Source organism: Mustela erminea, chromosome 17 (genome assembly GCF_009829155.1).
Source record: "Mustela erminea isolate mMusErm1 chromosome 17, mMusErm1.Pri, whole genome shotgun sequence".
Lineage (NCBI taxonomy): Eukaryota > Metazoa > Chordata > Mammalia > Carnivora > Mustelidae > Mustela > Mustela erminea.
The window spans coordinates 8783485-8805547 of record NC_045630.1 but is presented as its reverse complement, the minus strand read 5'-3'; the positions used below and the strand labels follow the sequence as shown (position 1 = coordinate 8805547).

The window sequence follows — 22063 nt, the reverse complement described above, 5'->3', positions numbered from 1 at the left end:
TATATGAACCATATACTGAAAACCTTTAATAGATACAAAACCTCTAAAGAGAAAAGAACCCAAACTTAGCACTCAAGAAAATCATAAAATCACAAGGGAGGAGAGTAGGAGAAGAAGAAAGGAACCAAGAGGAACTATAAACAACCAGAAAATGGTTACATGCCAGTTGTTACATGCCAACAAATGGCAATAAGTGCATCCCTATCAGTAATTACTTTTAATGTAAATGGACTTTAAGTTCCACTCAAAAGATAAAGGGTGACTGAATGAGGGGGAAAAACACAAGACCCAGCTAGATGCTGTCTACCAGAGACTCACTTCAGACCTTAAGACACAGACAGAGTGAAAGCGAAGGGCTGACAACACATATACTGTATGAATGGAAGTGAAGAAAAAAAAAAGACGACGACGAAGCTGGGGTAACAGTACTCCTATCAGGCAAAATAAACTTTCAAAGAAAGACTGTAACAGGAGACATAGATGGGCATTGCATAATGATGAAGGGATCAAGTCAAGAATATAATGGTTATAAATTTCCATGCACAGGAGCACCTAAATATGTAAAGCAAATTAACAAACATAAAAGTAGAAATTAACATAATAGGGGATTTTAGCACCCCATTTACATCAGTGGAGAAATTATGCAGAAAAAAATTAATAAAGAAGAAAACAGTGGCTTGAATGACACATTAGACCAGACAGACCTAACAGATATATACACAGAGAAAATTAAAAGATTGATGCAGAGAAATGAAAATGGAAATACAACAGTTCAAAATCTTTGCTACCCAGCAAAGGCAGTTGTAAGAAGCAAATTTCCAATGATACAGGCCTGCCAAAAAAGAAAAAAACAAAAATTTCCAACAATCTAACCTTAGTCCTAAGGAACAAGAAAAAGGAGGAGCAAGCCCAGTGTTAGTAGAGGGAAAGAAATAATCACACCAGAGTGGAAATAAATAAAATGGAGACTTAAAAAAATAGTAGAAAAGATCAGTGAAACTAAGAACTAGTTTGTTGAAAAGCAGAACAAAATTGATAGACCTTTATTTAGCCAGACTCTTAACAAAAAAAGACAGGACTCTAAATTAGAAATGAAACAAAAGTTATAGCTGACACCACAGAAATGCAAAGGGTTTAAAGTGATTCTTATGAAAAATTATATGCCAATAAATTGGGCAACCTAGAAGAGATGGATAAATTAGTAGAAACCTAGAATCTTCCAAGATGAAAGAGGGAGAAATAGAAAATGTCAACAGACCAGTTAGTAGTAATAGATTTGAGTCAGTAATCAAATAACTCCCAGTAAGTAAAAAAGTCCAGGACCAGATGGCTTCATAGGTTAATTTATGAAATATTTAATACCTATTACTTAATAGGTATTCAATTTAAGATTTAATTGATTAACTCAAATTAAATGAAATATTTAATGAGATTAATTTAAACCTAAAATAGATTTAATAATAGAAGATTTAATACCTATTCTTCTCAAACTGTTCCTAGAAAATTAAAGAGTAAGGATTGTTTCTAAATTCATTCTGTGAGACCAGCATGAGTGTAATTCCAAAACCAGACAAATACACTATAGAAAGAAAATTATAGGCCAATATCTCTGATGAACACAGATGCAAAATTGGAACAAAATGTTAACAAACCAGATTCAAAGTACATTAAAAGGATCATTCCCACGATCAAATAGGATTTATTCCATGGGTGCAAGGATGGTTTTATATCCACAGATCAGTCAGTGAGTGTGATATAGCACATTAACAAAATGAGGATAGAAATCATATGATCATCTCCATAGATTCAGAAAAAGCATTTAACGAAGTACAATGTCCATTCATTCTCAACAGAATGGGTATAGAGGAATTGTACCTCCACACAGTAAAGTCCATAAACGCATAGCTAGCTTCATACTTAATGATGAAAATTTGCGAGCTTTTCCTCTACGATCAGGAGCAAGACTAGGATGTTCACTCTTACCCTTTTTAATCAACTCAGTACTGGAAGTGTTAACCCTAGCAGTCAGAAAAGAAAAATAAAAGGCATCCAAATTGGCAAGGAAGAAGTAAAGCTGTCACTTTTTGTAGGTGAGTGATACTATATATAGAAAACCCTAGAACTTAACCAAGAAAATTAGTAGCACTAATAAATGAATTCAGTAAATTTGCAGGATACAAAAGTAACAGACAGAAATGTCTTGCTTTTCTAGGCACTTATAGGGACTATCAGAAAGAGAAATTAAGATTTGCAATTGATTCAAAAAGAATAAATCAATTCAAAAAGAATAAATTTAACTAGGAGTTGAAAACCTGCACTCTGAAAACTCTAAGACACTGCGGAAAGAAATCGTAGGTGATACAAATAATTGGAAAGATATAACATGTTCTTGGGTTAGAAGAATTAATGTTAAAATGTCCAGACTACCCAAAGCAATCTCCAGATTCATTGCAAACCCTATCAAAATGTCAGTAATTTTTTCATAAAACTGAAATTTGTGTGGAACCACAGAAGACCCTGAATAGCAAAAGCAACCTTGAGAAAGAAAAACAAAGCAGGTAGTATCACAATTCCAGATTTCAAGATACAGTGGAAAGCTATAGTCATCAAAACAGTCTGGTGCTGGCACAAAAATAGACAAACAGATCAGTGGAACAGAACAGGTAGCCCAGAAGTAAACCAATGCTTATTTTGTCATTTCTTCTACAATAGAGTATGCTAGAATATACAATAGGGAAAGAGAGTTTCTTCAGTCAATTGTGTTGGGAAAACTGTGCAACTAATGCAAAAGAATGAAACTGGCCCCCTTTTTTTTTTAAACATCATACACAAAAATAAACTTGAACTGAAATAAATATCTAAATATAAGACCTGAAATGATAAAACCCCTCAAAGAATTAGGACAGTGGTTTCAGCAGTACTTTTTGGATCTCTCTTTGAGTCAAGGGCAACAAAAGCAAAAACAAACAACTGAAACTGCATCAAACTAAAATGCTTTTACAGAGGAAACAATCAACAAAACAAAAAGGCATACTGAATGAGAGAAGATATTTGCAAATGACATATCTGATAAAGGATTAATACCCAAAATATACAAAGAACTCCTATAACTTAATGCCACCCCCCCAATAATATGATTTTTAAAAAGGCAGAGGGCTTGAATAGACATTTTACCAAAGACCTACAGAAAGTAAGTCACAGGGGTGTAAAATACAGCATAGCAGATATAATCAATAATATTGTAATAAATTTGTATCATAACAGGGTAATTACATTTATGTGGTGAACATTTCATAGTGCATGTAAGTGTTGAGTAACTATGTTGTACACCTGAAATTAGTGTAATACTGTATGTCAACTATGCTTCAATAAAAAAACAAATATTCTTAAAAATAAAATACTTCTGAATAAATTTAAAATGTCCAAGATGTTTTCACAGAAAGTCACAAAAGATTGCATTGAGAAATTAAAGGCTTAAATAAATGGAGACTATACCATGTTCATGGAGTGGAAAATTTAATTTCAGATAGTAATCTATCCCAAATTGACAATTCCACTCAAAATTCGAACAGACTTTAAGAAGCACACACTAATTTAAAAATTTATATGGAAATGAAGGATTCTTGATCTGATAATACAAATTTCACCCAGTACTCCTGAGATTTACTGTTTTACCTATAAACTATGACTTTTTTTTTTTTTTTTTTAACTTATCTGTGATTGGGTTCTGGAACACTGAAAAGAAAAAAAAAAATAGAAAGAATAGTAAAAGGCTTTGACTTTGAAAACCTTTTCTTGGAACTGCCGTTGGACCACAGTAGATCTTGACCATACCAATGATAAACGTAACAATGGCTAAACAAAAAAGTCTTTTAAGGGCAGTAAGCTCTAGGAAGTCAATTTACTTTATAGGTAAGATGTGGATAGGCAATAAAATTTAACTGTACTTTTAAAGGGTTTTAACCTTTATAGGGTTTCTTATAATCTTATAAGGGTTTCTTATAATCCTTTCCTTCTTTTTTCTTCTATACTTAAATGCTCCTACAATTGTAAGGTCTATAATGTTAAATGCTTTTGGGAATAATTTCACCTTTGAGTAAGTGTGGGAGGAGGATATGTTTACCATGTATGGGTGTGTGTGATCCTGGAATAGATTTTATTTGTGTTGATGTCATATTTTACGAAAGGGAAATATTTGAATCATTTACCATTCTTTATTAATGGCAAACTGTACTTGTTTTTATAGGGAAGAGTGGACAGAAGCCATTCAGGCTGTAGCAGACAGACTTCAGAGACAAGAAGAGGAGAGAATGAATTGTAGTCCAACTTCACAAATTGATAATATAGGGGAGGAAGAGATGGATGCTTCCACAACCCATCATAAAAGAAAGGTAGAGAATAGTAATGTCTTCCCTCCTCAGCACAGTATATGTATCTGGAAGAAATACACGAAAATTGCCATTTGCAAGAAGCGTTGGCGGATGATCTTATGTTATGCAAATATGTAGATGTGGGTGGTGTTTATCCTGGTAAATCTGAAATACCTGTCATTGTTTAAGACCAAGTAATTTAGATGTCACCTCATTTTCATGGGTTGGCACTTAACATTGACTGCTGATAGGGCTTTGGGCGAACTTGTTGAGTGAAGCGCCATTGTGCTGATTTATAATTTGCATTTTTCTCTTACTGTTTTTCATACCATTTTAGAACTTGGAAATAACGTTTTCCCTAATGATCTGGTCATTTTCCATTTGGTATTTTGTATGCTCAAAGCAGAAGGAGACATGGTTCTGGTGTGCTTCCTGCCTGACGCCCCAGCCTCACTAATAGCTTTTTATTTTAACGGCTGCTCCTGAGCCAGTGTGGGAAAGGAGTTTTCCTTCCCTGAGTCTTCCAGATTAATAAATGCCAGTTTATAGATTGATGGAGTTATTAATTGTGATTTTCGTTGTTATAGAAAATTAAAAAGCTGGGTGCCTGTGTGGCTCAGTCGCTTGAGCATCTGATTTTGGCTCAGGTCATGATCTCAGGGTCCTGGGGTCAAGCCCCAAATTGAGCTCTGTGCTCAGTGGGGAGTCTGTTTTAGAGTCTCTCTCCCTTTGCCACTCCCCCCGCTCACTCTCTCTCTAAAATAAATAAATAAATCTTAAAAAAAAAAAAAAAAGAAAGAAAGAAAATTAGGGGTGCCTGGTGGCTCAGTCATTAAGGGTCTGCCTTTGGCTTAAATCATGATCCTGGGGTCCTGGGATCGATCCCTGCATCAGGCTCCCTGCTTGGCGGGGAGCCTGTTTCTCCCTCTCCAACCCCCCTGCTTGTGTTCCTCCTCTCACCGTCTTCCTATCAAATAATAAATAAAGTCTTCGAAAAAAAATAAAAAACAACTTCCTTGTATGAAAATGATATTTTAAGATTAGGGGCACCTGGGTGGCTCAGTGGGTTAAAGCCTGTACATTCGGCTCAAGTCATGATCTCAGGGTCCTGGGATCGAGCCCTATATCGGGCTCTCTGCTCAGCGGGGAGCCTGCTTCTCCCCCACCTCTCTGCCTGCCTTTCTGCCTATTTGTGATCTCTGTCTATAAATAAATAAATAAAATCTTTAAAAAAAAATTAAAAAACAACTTCCTTGCATGAAAATGATATTTTAAGATTAAAGATCTAAGTGTTCAAATTAAATGAACATGCCATTTATCATGTTAGAATATATTTGTTATAGTGAATTGTAAATTTAATCTCCATGTAGGAAAACGCTAATTTCTAATGTAATTACCCATGTGATTTGGTCTTAGCACAATGAATAAGAACTCTTCAGAGTTAGACTGCTTGAGTTCAAATCCTCCTTTTTCCACATCTAAACGTATGAACTTGATGAAGTTAATTTCTCTCTCATCTGAAATTTCTGTTCTACTTATAATAGTCTGTCTTGATCATAGTCAAATGTCTGAGAACTCTTTGTGTCTTCATTGAAGACTTACCTCTGTTAGTTGAAATGAATCCCTCTTTTAAGTCAGCTTAATGCCCCCTTGTTCTTTAGTCATTGCAAAGAAGTAAAAATAAAGAAACAGTCTAGATTTACTCACCTACTCAGAGATAAGAAAGCTTCTTTTGGATGTCTATGTGCACTTGTAGATTGTAGCTCTGCTCATAAATTAAAAATCAGGTACCAATTAATCTTGTCCTTTGAATTTCATATTACCCCATCCAGTAACAATCTGTAGCACTATACCTCCATTAGCTGAAATTCCTAAAACTCTGCTTAATAACTGTTACATTGCTGTTGAGGCAGTTACAGGTTGGAAGTGGGGAGTTTATAATACCCTAACTAGAAATACTCTTGCTGATCGATGAGAGAATTTAGAAATGAATATGGGAATTTTTTACCAAAAATTTTGAATGAAAAGAGACATTTTCAAAGATGTAAAAATGCAAAAGCATGGTGGATTTTATTTTATCTTTTTCTCTGTTAAGGCGGGGTATAAATCATGTTAAAAAGCACAGTGCAATTTCCTCCTTTCACAGTTACCAGTGTGGAGTATCTTCGAATTCATCACCTTCACTAATTATCACTTGTAAATGTTTATTTTAAGTTTATTTGCTGCTGTGCTCTTGACAGCACTGTTAGATAGATTATCTCATTTAATCCTCTCAAAAATCAGGTGAGCCTGATTATCCCATTTTGTAGGTGATTCATCTGACGTTCAGAAAAGTTAAAATCTTGTTCAAACATGTAAGGACTTTTAATTTTATACTGTCTAACTTCAATGTGCACCTTATTTCTTATTATTGATTGATATCTCATGAGCCTTTATAATCAGTATAATTATTAGACTCATTGCATGACCAAGTTATATTAGAGAACAAAATTATACAGACATTCTCTCTTAACGATTGTACTTGGTTTCTCAAAATATTTATGTCAAGCTGTTGTGCTTACTGTTTCAGTTAATTTCATTATATATTGATGTACTCTTGGGAAAATCAGTAGAATTTTAATATTACAGAGTAATGATAGAAAGTAGGGTTTTTAAAGCAGATTCTCTAAGAAATCTCACTGAAACTGGGTCTCAGAAATTAAAAATTGATATGAATGGTATTTTGAAAATAGGGCAATTCGTTGTCTTATTTGACCTATATCTGATTTCTATTGTTTGTTATTATTTCATTTCATTTTTAAAAAATTTTTTTAAAGATTTCATTAATTATTTAATTAATTTATTTATTGAGAGAGAGGGCAGGGGGAGCACGTAAGCAGGAGAAAGAGGGAGAGGGAGAATCCCAGGCAGACTCCCTGCTGAGCCTGGAGCCTGACTCGGGGCTCGATCTCAGGACCCTGAGAGCGTGACCTGACCTGGAATCCAGAGTCGGACACTCAACCAACTGGGCCTCCCAGGCAGCCCTGTTTCATTTCATTTTAAATGAGATTGTATAAAAACTGTTTTAAATGACAAAGAATGTAGAAAAAGTTCGAACCTCTGTACCACTCTTTTGTGATGGCCCTAACAGCTTCCTTAAACAGGGTAAAAGAGTGCTATCGCCTCCCTAGTGCCCTAGTACTACATCCTCTGTGTGTATCAGGTTTCATAAAAAGAATGACTGAAGTCCAGATTATTTTTCATCTCAGACACTGTAAACAGATATTCTGAAATAAGAATGCCTTTCTCATAGTTTACAGCGTACATTTTCTTCTTTGTTCACTTTTTGAAAAATGAGCGATGGGAAGAGGGAAGGGCTACTGCTCGTGTTAACTCCGCTGAGAACTGTCGGAGCCGTTTTCTCTCGCCTCCAACACAGCGCTGGCGACCACTGTTAGTGGGAGCGGGTCACCCAGTATCCGCAGCACCCGTGAAACATCTCTTAAGGAAACACACCAAGTGGTGGAAAAGGGGCAGAGGCCTCATAACGAGATTTATGCTCTGTTCTGTGTTTCAACCAAAAGACGATCTTTAAAGGAATTTGATGAGAGGACTCAGAGGGCCTAATCTTGGTCTGCCGAGCGGCCATTCTCTGTAGGGTCAGGTATGTGAAGGGCACAGCGTTCAAGGATCAACAGCCAAGTGCGAGTCAGCGTTTGGCCTGATTTTTAAGTGCCCAGCACGGGCCTCTCTGAGAGCAGCTCTTTGTGGTCTCCTGACTTGGCGTCAAGTCTGAGCAGTACATGCCACCTTCCCATTGTGTCTGCCTCTGGTCCTTGGAGTTGTGTTACTTAGTGGCTGGCACGTGGAGAAAAGGTGAAGAAGGTTCACAGGCACCTGCAGAACACTCCGTCTCCTCGCCTAGCCAGGGAAGGAGCCGCAGATCCGTGGCGGGGAGGTTGGCTGGACAAAGGTGAATTTCTTGAAAGCCTCCCTTTTCAGCTCTTGGTTTAGCTCTTAGCGTTGTAAATTGTACGTGGGTTTATCTTCTTTGACTAAACGTGCTGAGAGATTTCTTGTGTTCACCTTCAATTATATATTCATATTCTTTAACCTACATTTTGGACTACATAATTAGCCTTCTTCTTATACTCTAGTGTGTATTCAAATACATTTACTAAGCATTTGTTGTGTATGTCCGTGCGTCTCTTAACCAAAAAGAGCTACATCAACACGCTGGAGATAATGTGAAGGAAAGACTAGAACTGTGTTAAATATTTACATAATAAATTTGGGGGGTTGGGTTTTAGAGGATTGATTTTTTTGCAGAGGATCTATGCTGCCATCTTTTATTAAAGTCTTACCGTTATTTTTTCTCCTTAACACCATCTAAAAGAGGGAAACATTTTGTAATGGGTTATATTTCATTTGTAAAGACTAGATAATTACTGTGTGTACCGTGCCGAACGTGAGCATTTGGTATCAAAGATACTTTTAAAATTTTCTTAAGTTTTGTCAAAATAGGTATGAAATCTGTTTCTGATTTTTTTCACATAGGTTGCTTTTACTAATATTAATTTCCATACAAATTCTCTTTTTTTAAGGTTGGCAGTCAAACTAATAGAAGCTGTGAAATTTAGGGACAAGGCTATAATACTTTTATAAAACCATCTTTTCTCTAAGAATTGCAATCCTTAAGGAATCTAGTAATATTTTATAATTACATATTGCTTTTCATCTGAAAATGTCATAAAGCAATTTATAAATTCCTTTCTGATTTTTATCTCTAAGAATTTGGTTTCCAATTATATGATATTTAATAATAGGACACAGCAAGTATCATTTTTAGTGCATTTAGATACAAATTGAGGAGGGTACTGTTCAAATGAAGCTTTGAGCCAAAAATAATTTCAGAGCCTCGTTACAAGAATAAGGTCTCTTCGTTCACTATTGCCATGGAACAAACTACCAAGTTTAAAGTCTTAGAACAGTAATGGTACCTTACTTCTCATGATTTTTTGGTTTGTGTGGCCCCTTGTACTGGTCTCACATGGGTCTCTTAAGCGGTTGCATTCAGTTAGCAAACAGGCTGGCCTGGAAGAGCCAAGAAATCCTTTCTCTTGCTTCTGGATTCTTAGTTCTCCTCCATGTGATCTCTTGGCTTATGGTGTCTCATCACCCAGGCCCTTTGTACATGGTATCTATCTTTACAGCATGAAGGCTGCCTTTCAATTATGACTTCTCCAAGGTGTGAAAGCATAAGCTTCCACATTTAAAGGCTGGACCTGGAACTGGCATAGTATTACTTTGGTCATATTCTCTGTTCAAAGCAGGACAGAAGACTAGCCAAGGGAGAGGAAGAGCCTGCCTCTTCAGGGGAAGAATGGCATGTGCGTAGGAGTCAAAGGACTAGTGGCCGCCATCGTTGGAGACTACCTCGCACAGATAGCTTTGTGGTTATTTAGTATCCCTTGGTTTTTAGAAATCTATTAATGCAAACAAAATTTCTTAATACTATCAACTATTCAAATGACACTAACCTTGTTAACTCTATTCTGAATATTTAGTGCCATGTTTGATTTTGAGTTGAATATAAATGTACTTTTTTATTTTCCCTGATACCTTTTGCTACTTTTGAACTGAAGATATTATTGAATGGTTAAGATATTGTAACTTGACATTTGGAAAAATTTTCAAAATTATAGGCAGCACATAATGTTGAAAATAAATATAAGCATTTGTAAATTTTAAAAAATTTTTACAAATATGTATATGAAGAATATTGGTCTGTAGTTTTCTTGTAATGTTTTTGTCTGATTTTGATTACCAGGGTAAAATGGCCTCATAGGGTATATTGGAATGTGTTCTCTTTTTCTCAACTTTCTGTAGGAATTTATATGGAATTGGTATCGTTTCTTCTTTAAATGTTTATAAAATTCAGCAGTGAAAGCACCTGGCTTTAGAGTTTTCCTTGTTGAGTTTTTTGACCACAGATTCAATTTTCTTAGTAGACATAGGGCATTCAAGTTACCTATTTCTGTTTGAGTGAGCTTTGATAGTGTGAGGTTTTCAGGAAACTTATTCATTTCATGTATCTTGTTGATTTCATGGGCATAAAGCTGTTTATAATATTCCCATGTGATCCTCTTAATGTCTGTAGAGTTTGGAATGATGTCAGCTCTTTTATTCGTAACATTGGTCATTTGTGTCTTCCGTCTTTATTTTCCTGAGCAATCTGGCTAGAGGTTTATCAATTCTATTGATCTTCTAATATGATATCCTCTACTTTTTTTCCTTTAAAATTTTTAAAAATTGATTTCTGCTCTGATCTTTATTATTTCCTTTCTTCTCTTCAGCTTATTGTGCTCTCATTCAGTTTCTTAATGTGGAAGTGAGATCATTGATTTGAGACATTCTTGATTCAGATGGGTGGTAAACAGGAAAAAAATACAGTTGTAAAATGGCACAAAAGTCTTTAATAACTACTGATCATCTATAGGATAAAACCCAGGTTCTTAACTTGTTATTCATGAAGATCTCTGAACTGAATTTAAATTTAAGATGATAAACTGAGCATACCCAGTTATCTTCCCTTCCACTTAAAAGCCCATTAAAATGGTAGTAAAAGCACAAAAAAAGAGACAAGCCCACACAAATAAAAAGCTGGGTGGGGGAAAGGCATTAGTGGACAACCAATATCAAAATTATGGAAATTTTTGGAAGAACCTTCATAAAACAGCAAAAGCATGCATAAAGGGGGCTGTAGAGAGCAAGTAGCAGGTCTGCTTGGCAAAATCCTGGGAATCAGCTCACTTAAGAGTGAGAAATGAAACTGAACAAGCTGATTAATTAAAGGCATTCTTAGATGTCTGTGACTTTCTATTTTGAATTGCACCAACTTGTTTCTCAGATGTTGTACTGCTTCTTCTTAGACTTCTTCTTACTGGGCTCCAGGGTTATTTCCAGCATTTCTTACACACCTGTCTTTCACTTCCTAGGAGCTTATCCTAATTTTGTTAAAGAACATTCTCAAAAGGCTTCCCTGAAGGGTACTGCTCCCTTAGATGTATTTAGAAATGTTTGTGGGGGACATTTTTGATGGCCATGTTGTTTGGGGATAGTGGCCATGCTAAACCCTGAGAAACTTGGGTTCTTGGAAAACAGTGTGGCAGTTCCTCAAAACATGCAAAATAGAATTACCATATGATCCAGTAATTCCACTATTGGGTACTTACCTAAAGACACAAAAACACCAATTTGAAAATGTATGTGCATACTCCTATGTTTATTGCAGCGTGATTTATAAGAGGCAGGATTTGAAGGTAGCCCAAGTGTTCACTGACAGATGAATGGGTGAGGAGAGGTGATACATACACACACGCACAGCGGAATATTACTCAACCCAAAAAAAGAACAAACCATTGCCATTTGCAATGACATGGATGGAGCTAGAGAGTATAATAATAATAATATAATAAGAGTATAATAATAATAGAGAGTATAAAAAAAAGGTTGAAATATCAGTTAGAGAAAGACAAATACCATATGATTTCACTTATATGTGAAATTTAAGTAACAAAACAAATGAACAAAGGAAAAAGGAGACCCAAGAAGCCAGACTCTTAAATACAGAGAACAAATTGATAGATGTCAGATGGGGCGCCTGGGTGGCTCAGTGGGTTAAGCCTCTGCCTTCGGCTCAGGTCATGATCCCAGGGTCCTGGGATTGAGCCCCGCATTGGGCTCTCTGCTCAGCAGGGAGCCTGCTTCCTCCCTCTCTCTCTGCCTGCCTCTCTGCCTACTTCTGATCTCTGTCTGTCAAATAAATAAATAAAATCTTTAAAAAAAGAAAAATTGATAGACGTCAGAGAGAAGCCAGGTGGGATGGGTGGGTTAAAGAGATCAAGGTGATTAAGAGTACACTTATCTTGGTGAACACAGAAATATATAGAACTGTTGTATCATTATATTGTACACCTGAAACTAAAATTGTATATTAATTATACTTCTATAAAAGAGAGTCCTTGAAAGTGAATTAAAATGATTCTTTTTTTCCTTTTGCCCCTACACTTGACTGATAGCTTGGTAGCTGAGGAATTTGAGGTTCAAAATTATTGTCTCCCATATCTGAAAACTGCTTAAAAGTATCCACGATTGCTGGTGAGGCAGCCATTGCCAGTCGGATTCTTATTCATTTAAGTGTGTTTAGAAATCGGTAAAATTTGCTTTTGAGTAGATACTGCAAACATATACCTATAATGTTTATAAATAAATTGCATCTGATATTTCATACCATATTTTTTAATTTGTATTTTTCAGACAATGAATGATTTTGACTATTTGAAACTACTAGGTAAAGGCACTTTTGGGAAAGTTATTTTGGTTCGAGAGAAGGCAAGTGGCAAATACTATGCTATGAAGATTCTGAAGAAGGAAGTTATTATTGCAAAGGTAATTGATTACTAGAGTTGATTACTGAATTTTTCCTTATGGTATGCACTCGTGTGTGTTCTTGCATACACAACTAAACTGTAGAAATTCCATTAAATATCCAAAATGTGGGTGGGCTACTATTGCAGTAGTATCTATGTATCAATATTTATTTATAGTGTTAAAAATTTCACAAGTTTATTAATATTATCTGAATGTTGTATACCGAAGCTATTTTTTTTCCTTGAAGAGATAAAAATATTTATTCCATGCTTGTGTATTTGGGGGAATGTTTTGACTGTTTTTGTGACCTATGTCACAATTATACTAGTATTGCTTTTTGCTATTTTCCCCCAACATTCTGAATTCTTTATTATTAAGTAAAATCATTCAAATAGCATAGATGATTTGCACCCATAAATCATACAGCTTATGTAATGATGAGTGGGAAAGCACCATTAATGGATTTGAAAACACAAGAATCATGAAACTAAAAGAAATAGCCTTTGAAATTCTTTCAGGAGCTCCATAACTTTGTTCAGCTTAGACATACACAGATAACTAACATGTTAATGATGCCAGTTCTCACTCTGAATTCTGAACTGAATCCTGATTCCCTCAATAGACAAATTCAATATACTTTACAAATTGGTCCTTGCTTGATGTTTCATTTAATTCAATAAATGATACATAATATTATTGGTATACTTAATGGATGACTTTAACTTTCAAACCACAGTTGACCCTTGAACACCATGGGGGTTAAGGGTGACTCCCTGCTCAGTTGAAAGTCCACATGTAATTTTTGACTTCCTGCAGTCTGCTATTGACTGAAAGCCTTCACAATGTCATGAACGGTCAGTTAACACATACTTTGTATGTCCCATGTCTTACATACTGTATTCTTACAATGAAGTAAGTTAGAGAAAAGAAAATATAATTAAAAAATCATAAGGAACAGAAAATACATTCCTAGGACTGTACCATATTTATCAAAAAAAAAAAATGCACGTGTAAGTGGACCTGCACAGTTCAAACACATTCACGGGTCTACTGTGTAGTCTTCTCATCTGAGAGCGCCGAATCCTAACCACTAGACCACCAGGGAGCGTCTAGTCTTCTCATCTGGAGTGTATTCCTTCTCACACTCTGTGAGGCTTTGCTCTCCCCGTCTTTGTACATTTGTTTTCCTTTCAACTCTTACACAAGTCTGGGTCTGGTATGGGAAAGAATATTGACCTGGGAGTCACACGGGCCTGGATTCGCATCCCAGGGTTGCATCTTACCATCTAATGACCTTTAACAACCAGTTTTGGGGGAGTGCTACTCCCTTGCAGTGTTTGGGGGAGCATATGTGCTTATCAAAGTAAATCGGGGAGGAGAAGCAGGTGACCGGCACCAGGTGGAGGCCACGCATGCTTGGTGTCCTGTAGCGTGTCGAGCCACCCAATGGAGCCTTGCGTTTTTCATCTGCAAAATTTCACTTGTTAAAAGAAAAACAGTCACTTGAAGTAATGAACCCTAGGTGTTCAATGCAACTGATGAATCACTGAATTCTACCTCTGAAACTGTTAATACAGCATATGTTACTTAAATTGTATTTAAATAAAAATTTTTTAAAGAACGTATTTCTGAACAGGAATATTGAGGATTGGGATATGTAAAGTATTTAGCATAGTACCTGACACTATTCATTAAACTGATATTTTCTGGGAGGTAGTATAGTGCCTCTTACTAAATGATCCCAAACTGATTACTCAACTTTTTATGCATTAATTTCTTTATTTGCAAAATGGAGATCATACAGTACCTATTTCATAGAGTTGTCATTAGAATTAAATAAATGAATAAGTATAATAGCATTTGCTATAAATAAAACTGAATTAAGATTAAATGAAAATAAATATGTTATCACTGTAAGTATTTGCTGTGATTATTATTAATTTTACCAGCTACCATGTGTCAAGCGTCAGTAAATAGCATTTCTGTTCTGTTTTTTCTTTTATGCATTAGCCTCCCTTGGAACCTGTCTTCCCTTACTAATTAATTATACTTTTCTGAGTAACTGCAGAACTGGGTATGTTTTACCAGTGATCGCATATCCAGCTTGGTGTACTATTCTTGATATTTTCATCAACAAGTCCAGAAAAAATATGTCTGTTTATAGTAAAACGATGAACAGTATAATGTTTTAGAGTCTAACAAGACCTGGGGTTTGAATCCTGATGCGCCCATCACAGAGCCTCATCCCGGGGACTAAATGGTGTCCACATGCCTTGCTGCTGTTGACGTTCACACTGATCGCTGGACTAAAGCACTGTCCACCAGGTTCCTCTGCGGTAGAGTTACCGTCTTCCCCATTGTAATAAATAACTATCTTAGGGTGATGCTCTGACACTGTGCAGGTCGGTTTTTGTTTTTTTTAACGTTTGCCCGCTCATTTTAACTTCCATCAGTGGATCTTGTCTACAGCAGTTACAGCTGTGCTGTACGAATGGTATTTTCTAGTTCCCTCACTCTTTTTTGCCTTTATTCTATTCAGTCTAACTAAAGGTTTGTCAATTTTATCTTTTCAAAGAATCAACTTCTACTTTCCTTGATTTTTCTCTACTTTACCTGTGTCCTAATCATTATTATTTCCTTTCTTCTGCTGGCTTTAGCTTTAGTTTATTCTTTTCTTACTTCCTGAAGTTGTAAACTTGGGCTGTAGATTTGATATCTATCTTCGTCGTCTTCTTTTTTGTCCCTTTTTTTTTGTGAGAGAAGAGAGAGTGCGTGTGTGAGTTGGGGCTAAAGAGCAGAGGGGAGAGAAATAATCTTAAGCAGACTCCGCTCTCAGTGTGAGCCCAACACAAGGCCCAGTCCCAGCACCCTGAGATGACCTGAACTGAAGTCAAGAGTCGGTCACTTAACCAACTGACTGAATCACCTAAGCACTCAGAGATCTTTTTAAATATAAGTGTCTAAGGCTATAATTTCCCACTTAGCACTGCTTTTGATGTGTCCCACAAATTCTGATATATTAGAGTTTTCTTTTCATTCATCTCTCAGTATTTTCAAATTTAATTCCCCTTGTGATTTCTACTTTGATCCATTAAGACTGTATTTTCATTTCTTTAAGTCTCTAAGTTTTCCAGTTTTCTTTCTGTTTCGGATTTCCAACTTCATCTCATTTCTGGTAGAGAAGATACTTAGTATCTATCTTTTTAAATCTATTAAGGTTTAATTTGTGGCCTAATGTATGGTATATCCTAGAGAATTTGCCACATGCACTTGAAATAATGTGTAATCTGTTGTTGGGTACGATGTTCTCTGTGTGTCTGTTAGATCTAGTTGGTTTATTGTGTTAAGTCCTCTATTTCCTTATTCCTGTCTGGCTCTTCTATATCATTATTTTGAGTAGGTTATTGAAGTCTCCCAACTATTAGTGTAGAACTATTTCTTATTTTAATTCTTATTTTTTCTTCATGTATTTTGATGGTTTTTAAAATTAGGTACATAAACATTAATAATTGTTATTTGTTGCTGGATTGAGCCTTTTATTATAAATAATGTCATTTTTTTGTATTTTGTAACTTTATTTTTTTAATTTTTATTTATTTATTTATTTTGTCTGATAATGAAATAGCCACCCCTGCTCTCTTTTGGTTATGTTTGGCTGAAATAGTCCATCCTTTCAGTTTCAACATATTTGTGTCTTTGGCTCTCAAGTAAGCCTCGTGTAGACTATGCATGTTTTGATCATTTTATAGTTAAATCCATTTGACCCTCTTCTCTCTTCCGATTAGAGTGATTAATCCATTTACGTTAAAGTAAACACTTACAAGGAGATTGTTCTGTCACTTTGCTATTTTTTTCAATATACTTTATACTTTCTTTGTCTCTTGTCTGTATTACCATCTTATGTTTAGTTTGTTTTTTTCTCTTTTTTTTAGTGAATCATTTTAATTCCCTTCTCATTTCCTTCTCTATATATTCTATAGCTATTTTCTGTGTGGTTACCATGGGGATTACATTTAACATCCTAAAATTATAACACTCTAATTTGAATTTATACCACCTTAACTTCAGTAAGATACAGAAACTGCTTCTCTGCTGCTTTGCTACTCTACTCAACCCTTTTAAGTTATTGATGTTATAAATTACATTTTTTTTTTTTGGTACAATTGTAAATGGGATTGTTTTCTTAATTTTACTTTTTTATTAGTGTATAGAAATCCAAGAGATTTCTGTATATTAATTTTGTATCTTGCAACTTCACTGAATTAATTTATCAGTTCTGGTGGTTTTTTGGTGGAGTTTTTAGGGTTTTCTATATATAGTACCATGTCACTGCCAGTAGTGACAGTTTTACTTCTTTCTTACCAATCTGGATGCCTTTTATTTCCTTTTCTTGTTTTTTGACTATGCCCAGACTTCCAGTACTATGTTGATTAAAAGTGGTGAGGGTCAGACACCCTTGACTTTTTCCTGATCTTAGAAGAAAGGCTGTCAGTCTTTCACCATTTTTCAAATATGGCCTTTATTATGTTGGGGTATGTTCCCTCTAAACCTACTTTGTTAAGAGTTTCTGTCATGAATGGATGTTGTATTTTGTGAAATGATTTTTCTGCATTTGTTGATATGATCATGTAGTTTTTATCCTCTTATAAATGTTATATATCATACTAATTGATTTGTGAATATCGAACCACCCTTGCATCCCTGGAATAAATCTTACTTGATCGTGGTGAATGATTTTTTTAATGTGTTGTTGAGTTTGGTTTGCTGGTATTTTATTTTATTTTATTTTATTTTGTTTAGTTCTTTTTTACTTTTTTTTTTTTTTTTTTTTTAATTTCAGTGTTTCAGAATTCATTGTTTATGCATCACACCCAGTGCTCCATGCAATACCTGCCCTCCTTAATACCCACCACCAGGCTTACCCAACCTTCCACTCCTGCTCCCCTCCAAAACCCTCAGTTTGTTTCTCAGAGTCCACAGTCTCTCATGGTTCTTCTCCCCCTCCAAGTTCCCCCAACTCACTTCTCCTCTTCATCTCCCCATGTACTCCGTGTTAATACTTATGCTCCACAAATAAGCGAAACCATGTGATAATTGACTCTCTCTGCTTGACTTCCTTCACTCCGCATGATCTCCTCTAGTCTCGTCCACGTTGATACAAAAGTTGGGTATTCATCCTTTCTGATGGAGGCATCATACTCCATAGTGTATATGGACCATATATTATTATTTTGGTGTTCCAAGATTCATTGTTTATGCACCGCACCCAGTGCTCCATACAATACTTGCCCTCCTTAATCCCCACCACCACGCTCACGCATTCCCCCGCCCCCCTCCCCTCCAAAACACTCAATTTGTTTCCTGGAGTTCACAATCTCTCATGCTTCGTCTCCCCCTCCGATTTCCCCCAATTCACTTTTCCTTTCCTTCTCCTAATGTCCTCCATGCTATTCCTTATGTTCCACAAGTAAGTGAAACCATATGATAATTGACTTTCTCTGCTTGATTTATTTCACTCAGCATAATCTCCAGTCCTGTCCATGTTGATACAAAAGTTGGGTATTCATCCTTTCTGATGGAGGCGTAATACTCCATTGTATATATGGACCACATCTTCTTTATCCATTCGTCTGTTGAAGGGCATCTTGGCTCTTTCCACAGTTAGCAATTGTGGCCATTGCTGCTATGAACACTGGGGGTACAGATGGCCCTTCTTTTCACTACATCTATATGTTTCGGGTAAATACCCTGTAGGGTTTGCTGATATTTTGTTAAGGATTTTTGTATCCAGAGATGCTGGTCTGTAATTTTTTTTTTTTTTTGTCTTTATCTGCTTTTGTTATCAGGGTGATACTGGCCTTATGGAATGAATTTGGAAGTTTTCCTTCCTCTTCTATTTTTTGGAATTGCTTAGAATAATAGGTATTAATTCTTCTTAAACGTTTGGTAGGAATCATCTGTGCAGTAACCTGTGAAATCCAGCCAAAAGTCCTGGACTTTTGTTTGTTGGGAGTTTTCGATTACTGATTCAATTTCATTTCTAGTAATGACTCTCTGTTTCTTCCAGATTCAGCTGGAAGATTGTGTTTCTAGGAATTTGTCCATTTGTTTTAGGTCATCCAGTTTGTTGGCATATAATTTTTTATATAATTCTTTTATAATACTTTGTATTTCTGTGGTATTGATTGCATTTTTCCTCTTATTTCTGATTTTATTTCTTCAAAGCCTGACAAATCTAGATAAATATTTATCATTTTTGTTGATATTTTCAGAGAACCAGCTCCTGTCCTAATTAATATTTTCTATTTTTTTAATCTCTATTTCATTTATTTCTGCTATGATAATTATTACTTAATTCCTTCTACTAGCTTTGGGGTTAGTTTGTTTTTCTTTTTCTAGCTCATTTAGGTATAAGGTTAAATTGTTAATTTGAGACTTCCCTTGTTTCTTTTTTTTTCTTTTAGGATTTTTTTTTTTTTTTAATTTATTTGAGTGAGTGAGAAAGCCATGGATGTGGGTGAGCTGGCGGGGGTGCATGGGGGGAGGGACAAAAGGAGAGGGAGAAGCAGACTCCTGTTGAACAGAGAGCCCAAAGCGGGGCTCAATTCCAAAACCCTGGGATCATGACCAGAGCAGGCGTCTAACTGACTGAGTCACCCAGGTGTCCCGAGATTTTTCTTGTTTCTTGCGGTAGGCCTGTATTATTATAAAGTTCCCTCTTAGAAGTGCTTTTGCTATGTCCCCAAATTCTGGACCATGTGTTTGCATTTGTCTCCATGTATTTTTTAAGTTGCTGTTGGATTTCTTGGCTTACCCAGTCATGGTTTAGTAGTATGTTGTTTTTAGCCTCTGCCTGTTTGTGTTGTTTACAGATTTTTTCCTGTGGTTGATTTCTATTTTTATATCACTATGGTCAGAAAAGATGTGTGATATGATTTGTCTTCATATGTTTATTGAGACTTGTTTTATGGCCCAACACGTGATCTCCCCTGGAGAATGTTCCATGTGCACATGAATAGAATGTGTAGTCTGTTGCTTTTGGCTGAAATGTTCTATATATGTCTGTTCGGTCCGTCTGGTCTATTGTGTCATTGAAAGGCACTGTTTCCTAGTTGATTTTCTATCTACATGATCTATCCATTGATGTAACTGGGGTGTTAAAGTCCCCTCCTGTTGTATTACTCTCAATTTCTGCCTTTATATCTGTAATTGCTTTATGTAATTTACACTTAAAATTTCTGTGTTTTTTAATTATGATATCCTCTTGTTGGATTAATCCCTTTATCATTGTGTAATGCCCTTTTTGGTCTCTTGCTACAGACTGTTTTAAAGTCTTTTTGTCTGATACACGTATTCCTAACCTGACTTTTTACTTCCATTTGCATGGTATATGTTTTTTCAGCCCCTTACTTTCAGTCTGTATGTCTTTAGGTCTGAAGTGTGTTTCTTACTGGCAGCGTATTGATGGGTCTTGCTCTTTATCCATTCACTTATGCTATGTCTTTTGCTTGGAGCATTTAATTCATTTACATTTAAAGTAATTATTGATTGGTATATATGTATTACCATTTTTAAAATTTGGTTATTGGTTGTTTTTGTAGTTCTTCTCTATTCCTTTCTTTTTCTCTTGATCTTGTCCCTTGTGGTTTGATGTTTTTCTTTAGTGTTATACTTGGATTCCTTGGTCTTTATGTTTTGTGTATATCTTCTAGGTTTTTGATTTGTGGTTACCATTAGGTTTGTGTATAACATGTTTATAGCAGTGTATATTAAATTGTTAGTTGAGTTCAAACACATTTTAAAAGCACTAAATTTTTATCCCTCTTCCATGTTTCATGTATGTGATACCATATTTTACCTCTGTTTATTTTGTGTATCCCTTGACTGTTTCAATTTTTTTTAGATGTAATCGATTTTACTACTTTCGTGTTTTAACCTCCATTCTGGCTTTCTAAGTGATTGATCTATTACTTTTATTATATGTTTGTTTGTAACTGTGAAAATTTTTTCCTTTTATAATTTTCTTACTCCTGATTATGGCCTTTTCTTTTCACTCAATTCCTTTTAACATTCCTTGTAATACTTGCTTAGTGGTGATGAACTCCTTTAACTTTTGTATGGGAAACTCTTTGATTTCTCATTTTATTCTGAATGATAACCTTGCTGGGTAGAGTATTTTTGGTTGCAGATTTTTACCTCTGAACACTGAAGATACCATGCCACTTTCTTCTGGCCTACATAGTTTCTGGTGAATAATCAGTTGATAACCAATGGGGTTTCCCTTGTATATAACTTTTTCTTTTTCTTGCAGCTTTTAAAATTCTCTCTTTGTCATTACTTTTGACATTTTAATTACTAATGTGTCCTGATGTGGATCTCTTTGGGTTGATTTTGTTAGAGGTTATCTGTGCTTTAGAGGTCTATATGTCTCTTTCCTTCCCCAGAATAGGGAGCTTTTCAGCACTTATTTCTTCAAATAAGTTTCCTGCCCCCTTTTCTCCCTTTTCTCTTTCTGGGACCCCTATAATGTTACTATGCCTGATGGAGTTGCTGAGTTCCCTTAGCTTGTTCTCATTTTTCCTTATTATTTTTTCTTCTTACTCTCTGGCTTGTTGCTTTCCATTACCATCTTCAAGATTGCTGATCTATTCTGCATTTTCTAATCTGTTATTGATGCCCTCTACTGTATTTTTTTATTTCAGTTATTGAATTTTTCATCTCTGACTGGTTCTTCTGTTTCCTCTCTGTTGAAGTTCTCACTGAGGTCCTCTGCTCTTCCCTGAAGTCAAGTGAATATCTTTATGACTACTTTGAGTTCTGTATTGGGTGTATTGCTTATATCCATTTTATTTATCCCCTTTGTTGTGATTTTTGTCTTGTTCTTTCATGTGGAACAAACTCCTCTGTCTCCTTATTTTGTCTAACTGTCTGTGTTTGTTTCTGTGTATTAGGGAGGTCAGCTACATCTCCTGGTTTTGAAAATAGTGGCCTCATGTAACAGTGATCCTGGGGAGCTCTGTAGCACAGTGCCCCTGGTCACTAGAACAAGGTGCTCCAGGGGTGTCTCCTGTGTGGGCTATGCGTGCCCTACTATTTTGGCTGAGCCGTGTTTGCCTTCCATCCAGTCAGCTGCAGTGACTTGCTTTGCCTACTGTAGGAACACCGGGCAGGATTTGGTCCCTGCATGGTTGCAGTGCCTGCCAGAGGCCAGTGGGATCTCACCGGTGGGAGGGGTCAGCAGTGAGGGCAGGTGTCCCCACTTAGTCTCTCTGCACAGCCAG

The 22063-nt window shown here is 35.9% G+C and overlaps 1 protein-coding gene across 4 annotated transcripts in view; it reads left to right on the top strand.

Moving 5' to 3' along the window:
* Positions 1–22063, top strand: part of AKT3 (AKT serine/threonine kinase 3) — a 303335-nt gene that overhangs the window by 166688 nt on the left and 114584 nt on the right. For all 4 annotated transcript variants that reach the window (XM_032317285.1, XM_032317283.1, XM_032317284.1 and 1 more), the window contains 2 exons: positions 4247–4391; positions 12669–12800. In XM_032317285.1, coding sequence (XP_032173176.1) covers positions 4247–4391; positions 12669–12800 — 277 coding nt within the window. The remainder of the gene's footprint in view (positions 1–4246; positions 4392–12668; positions 12801–22063) is intronic.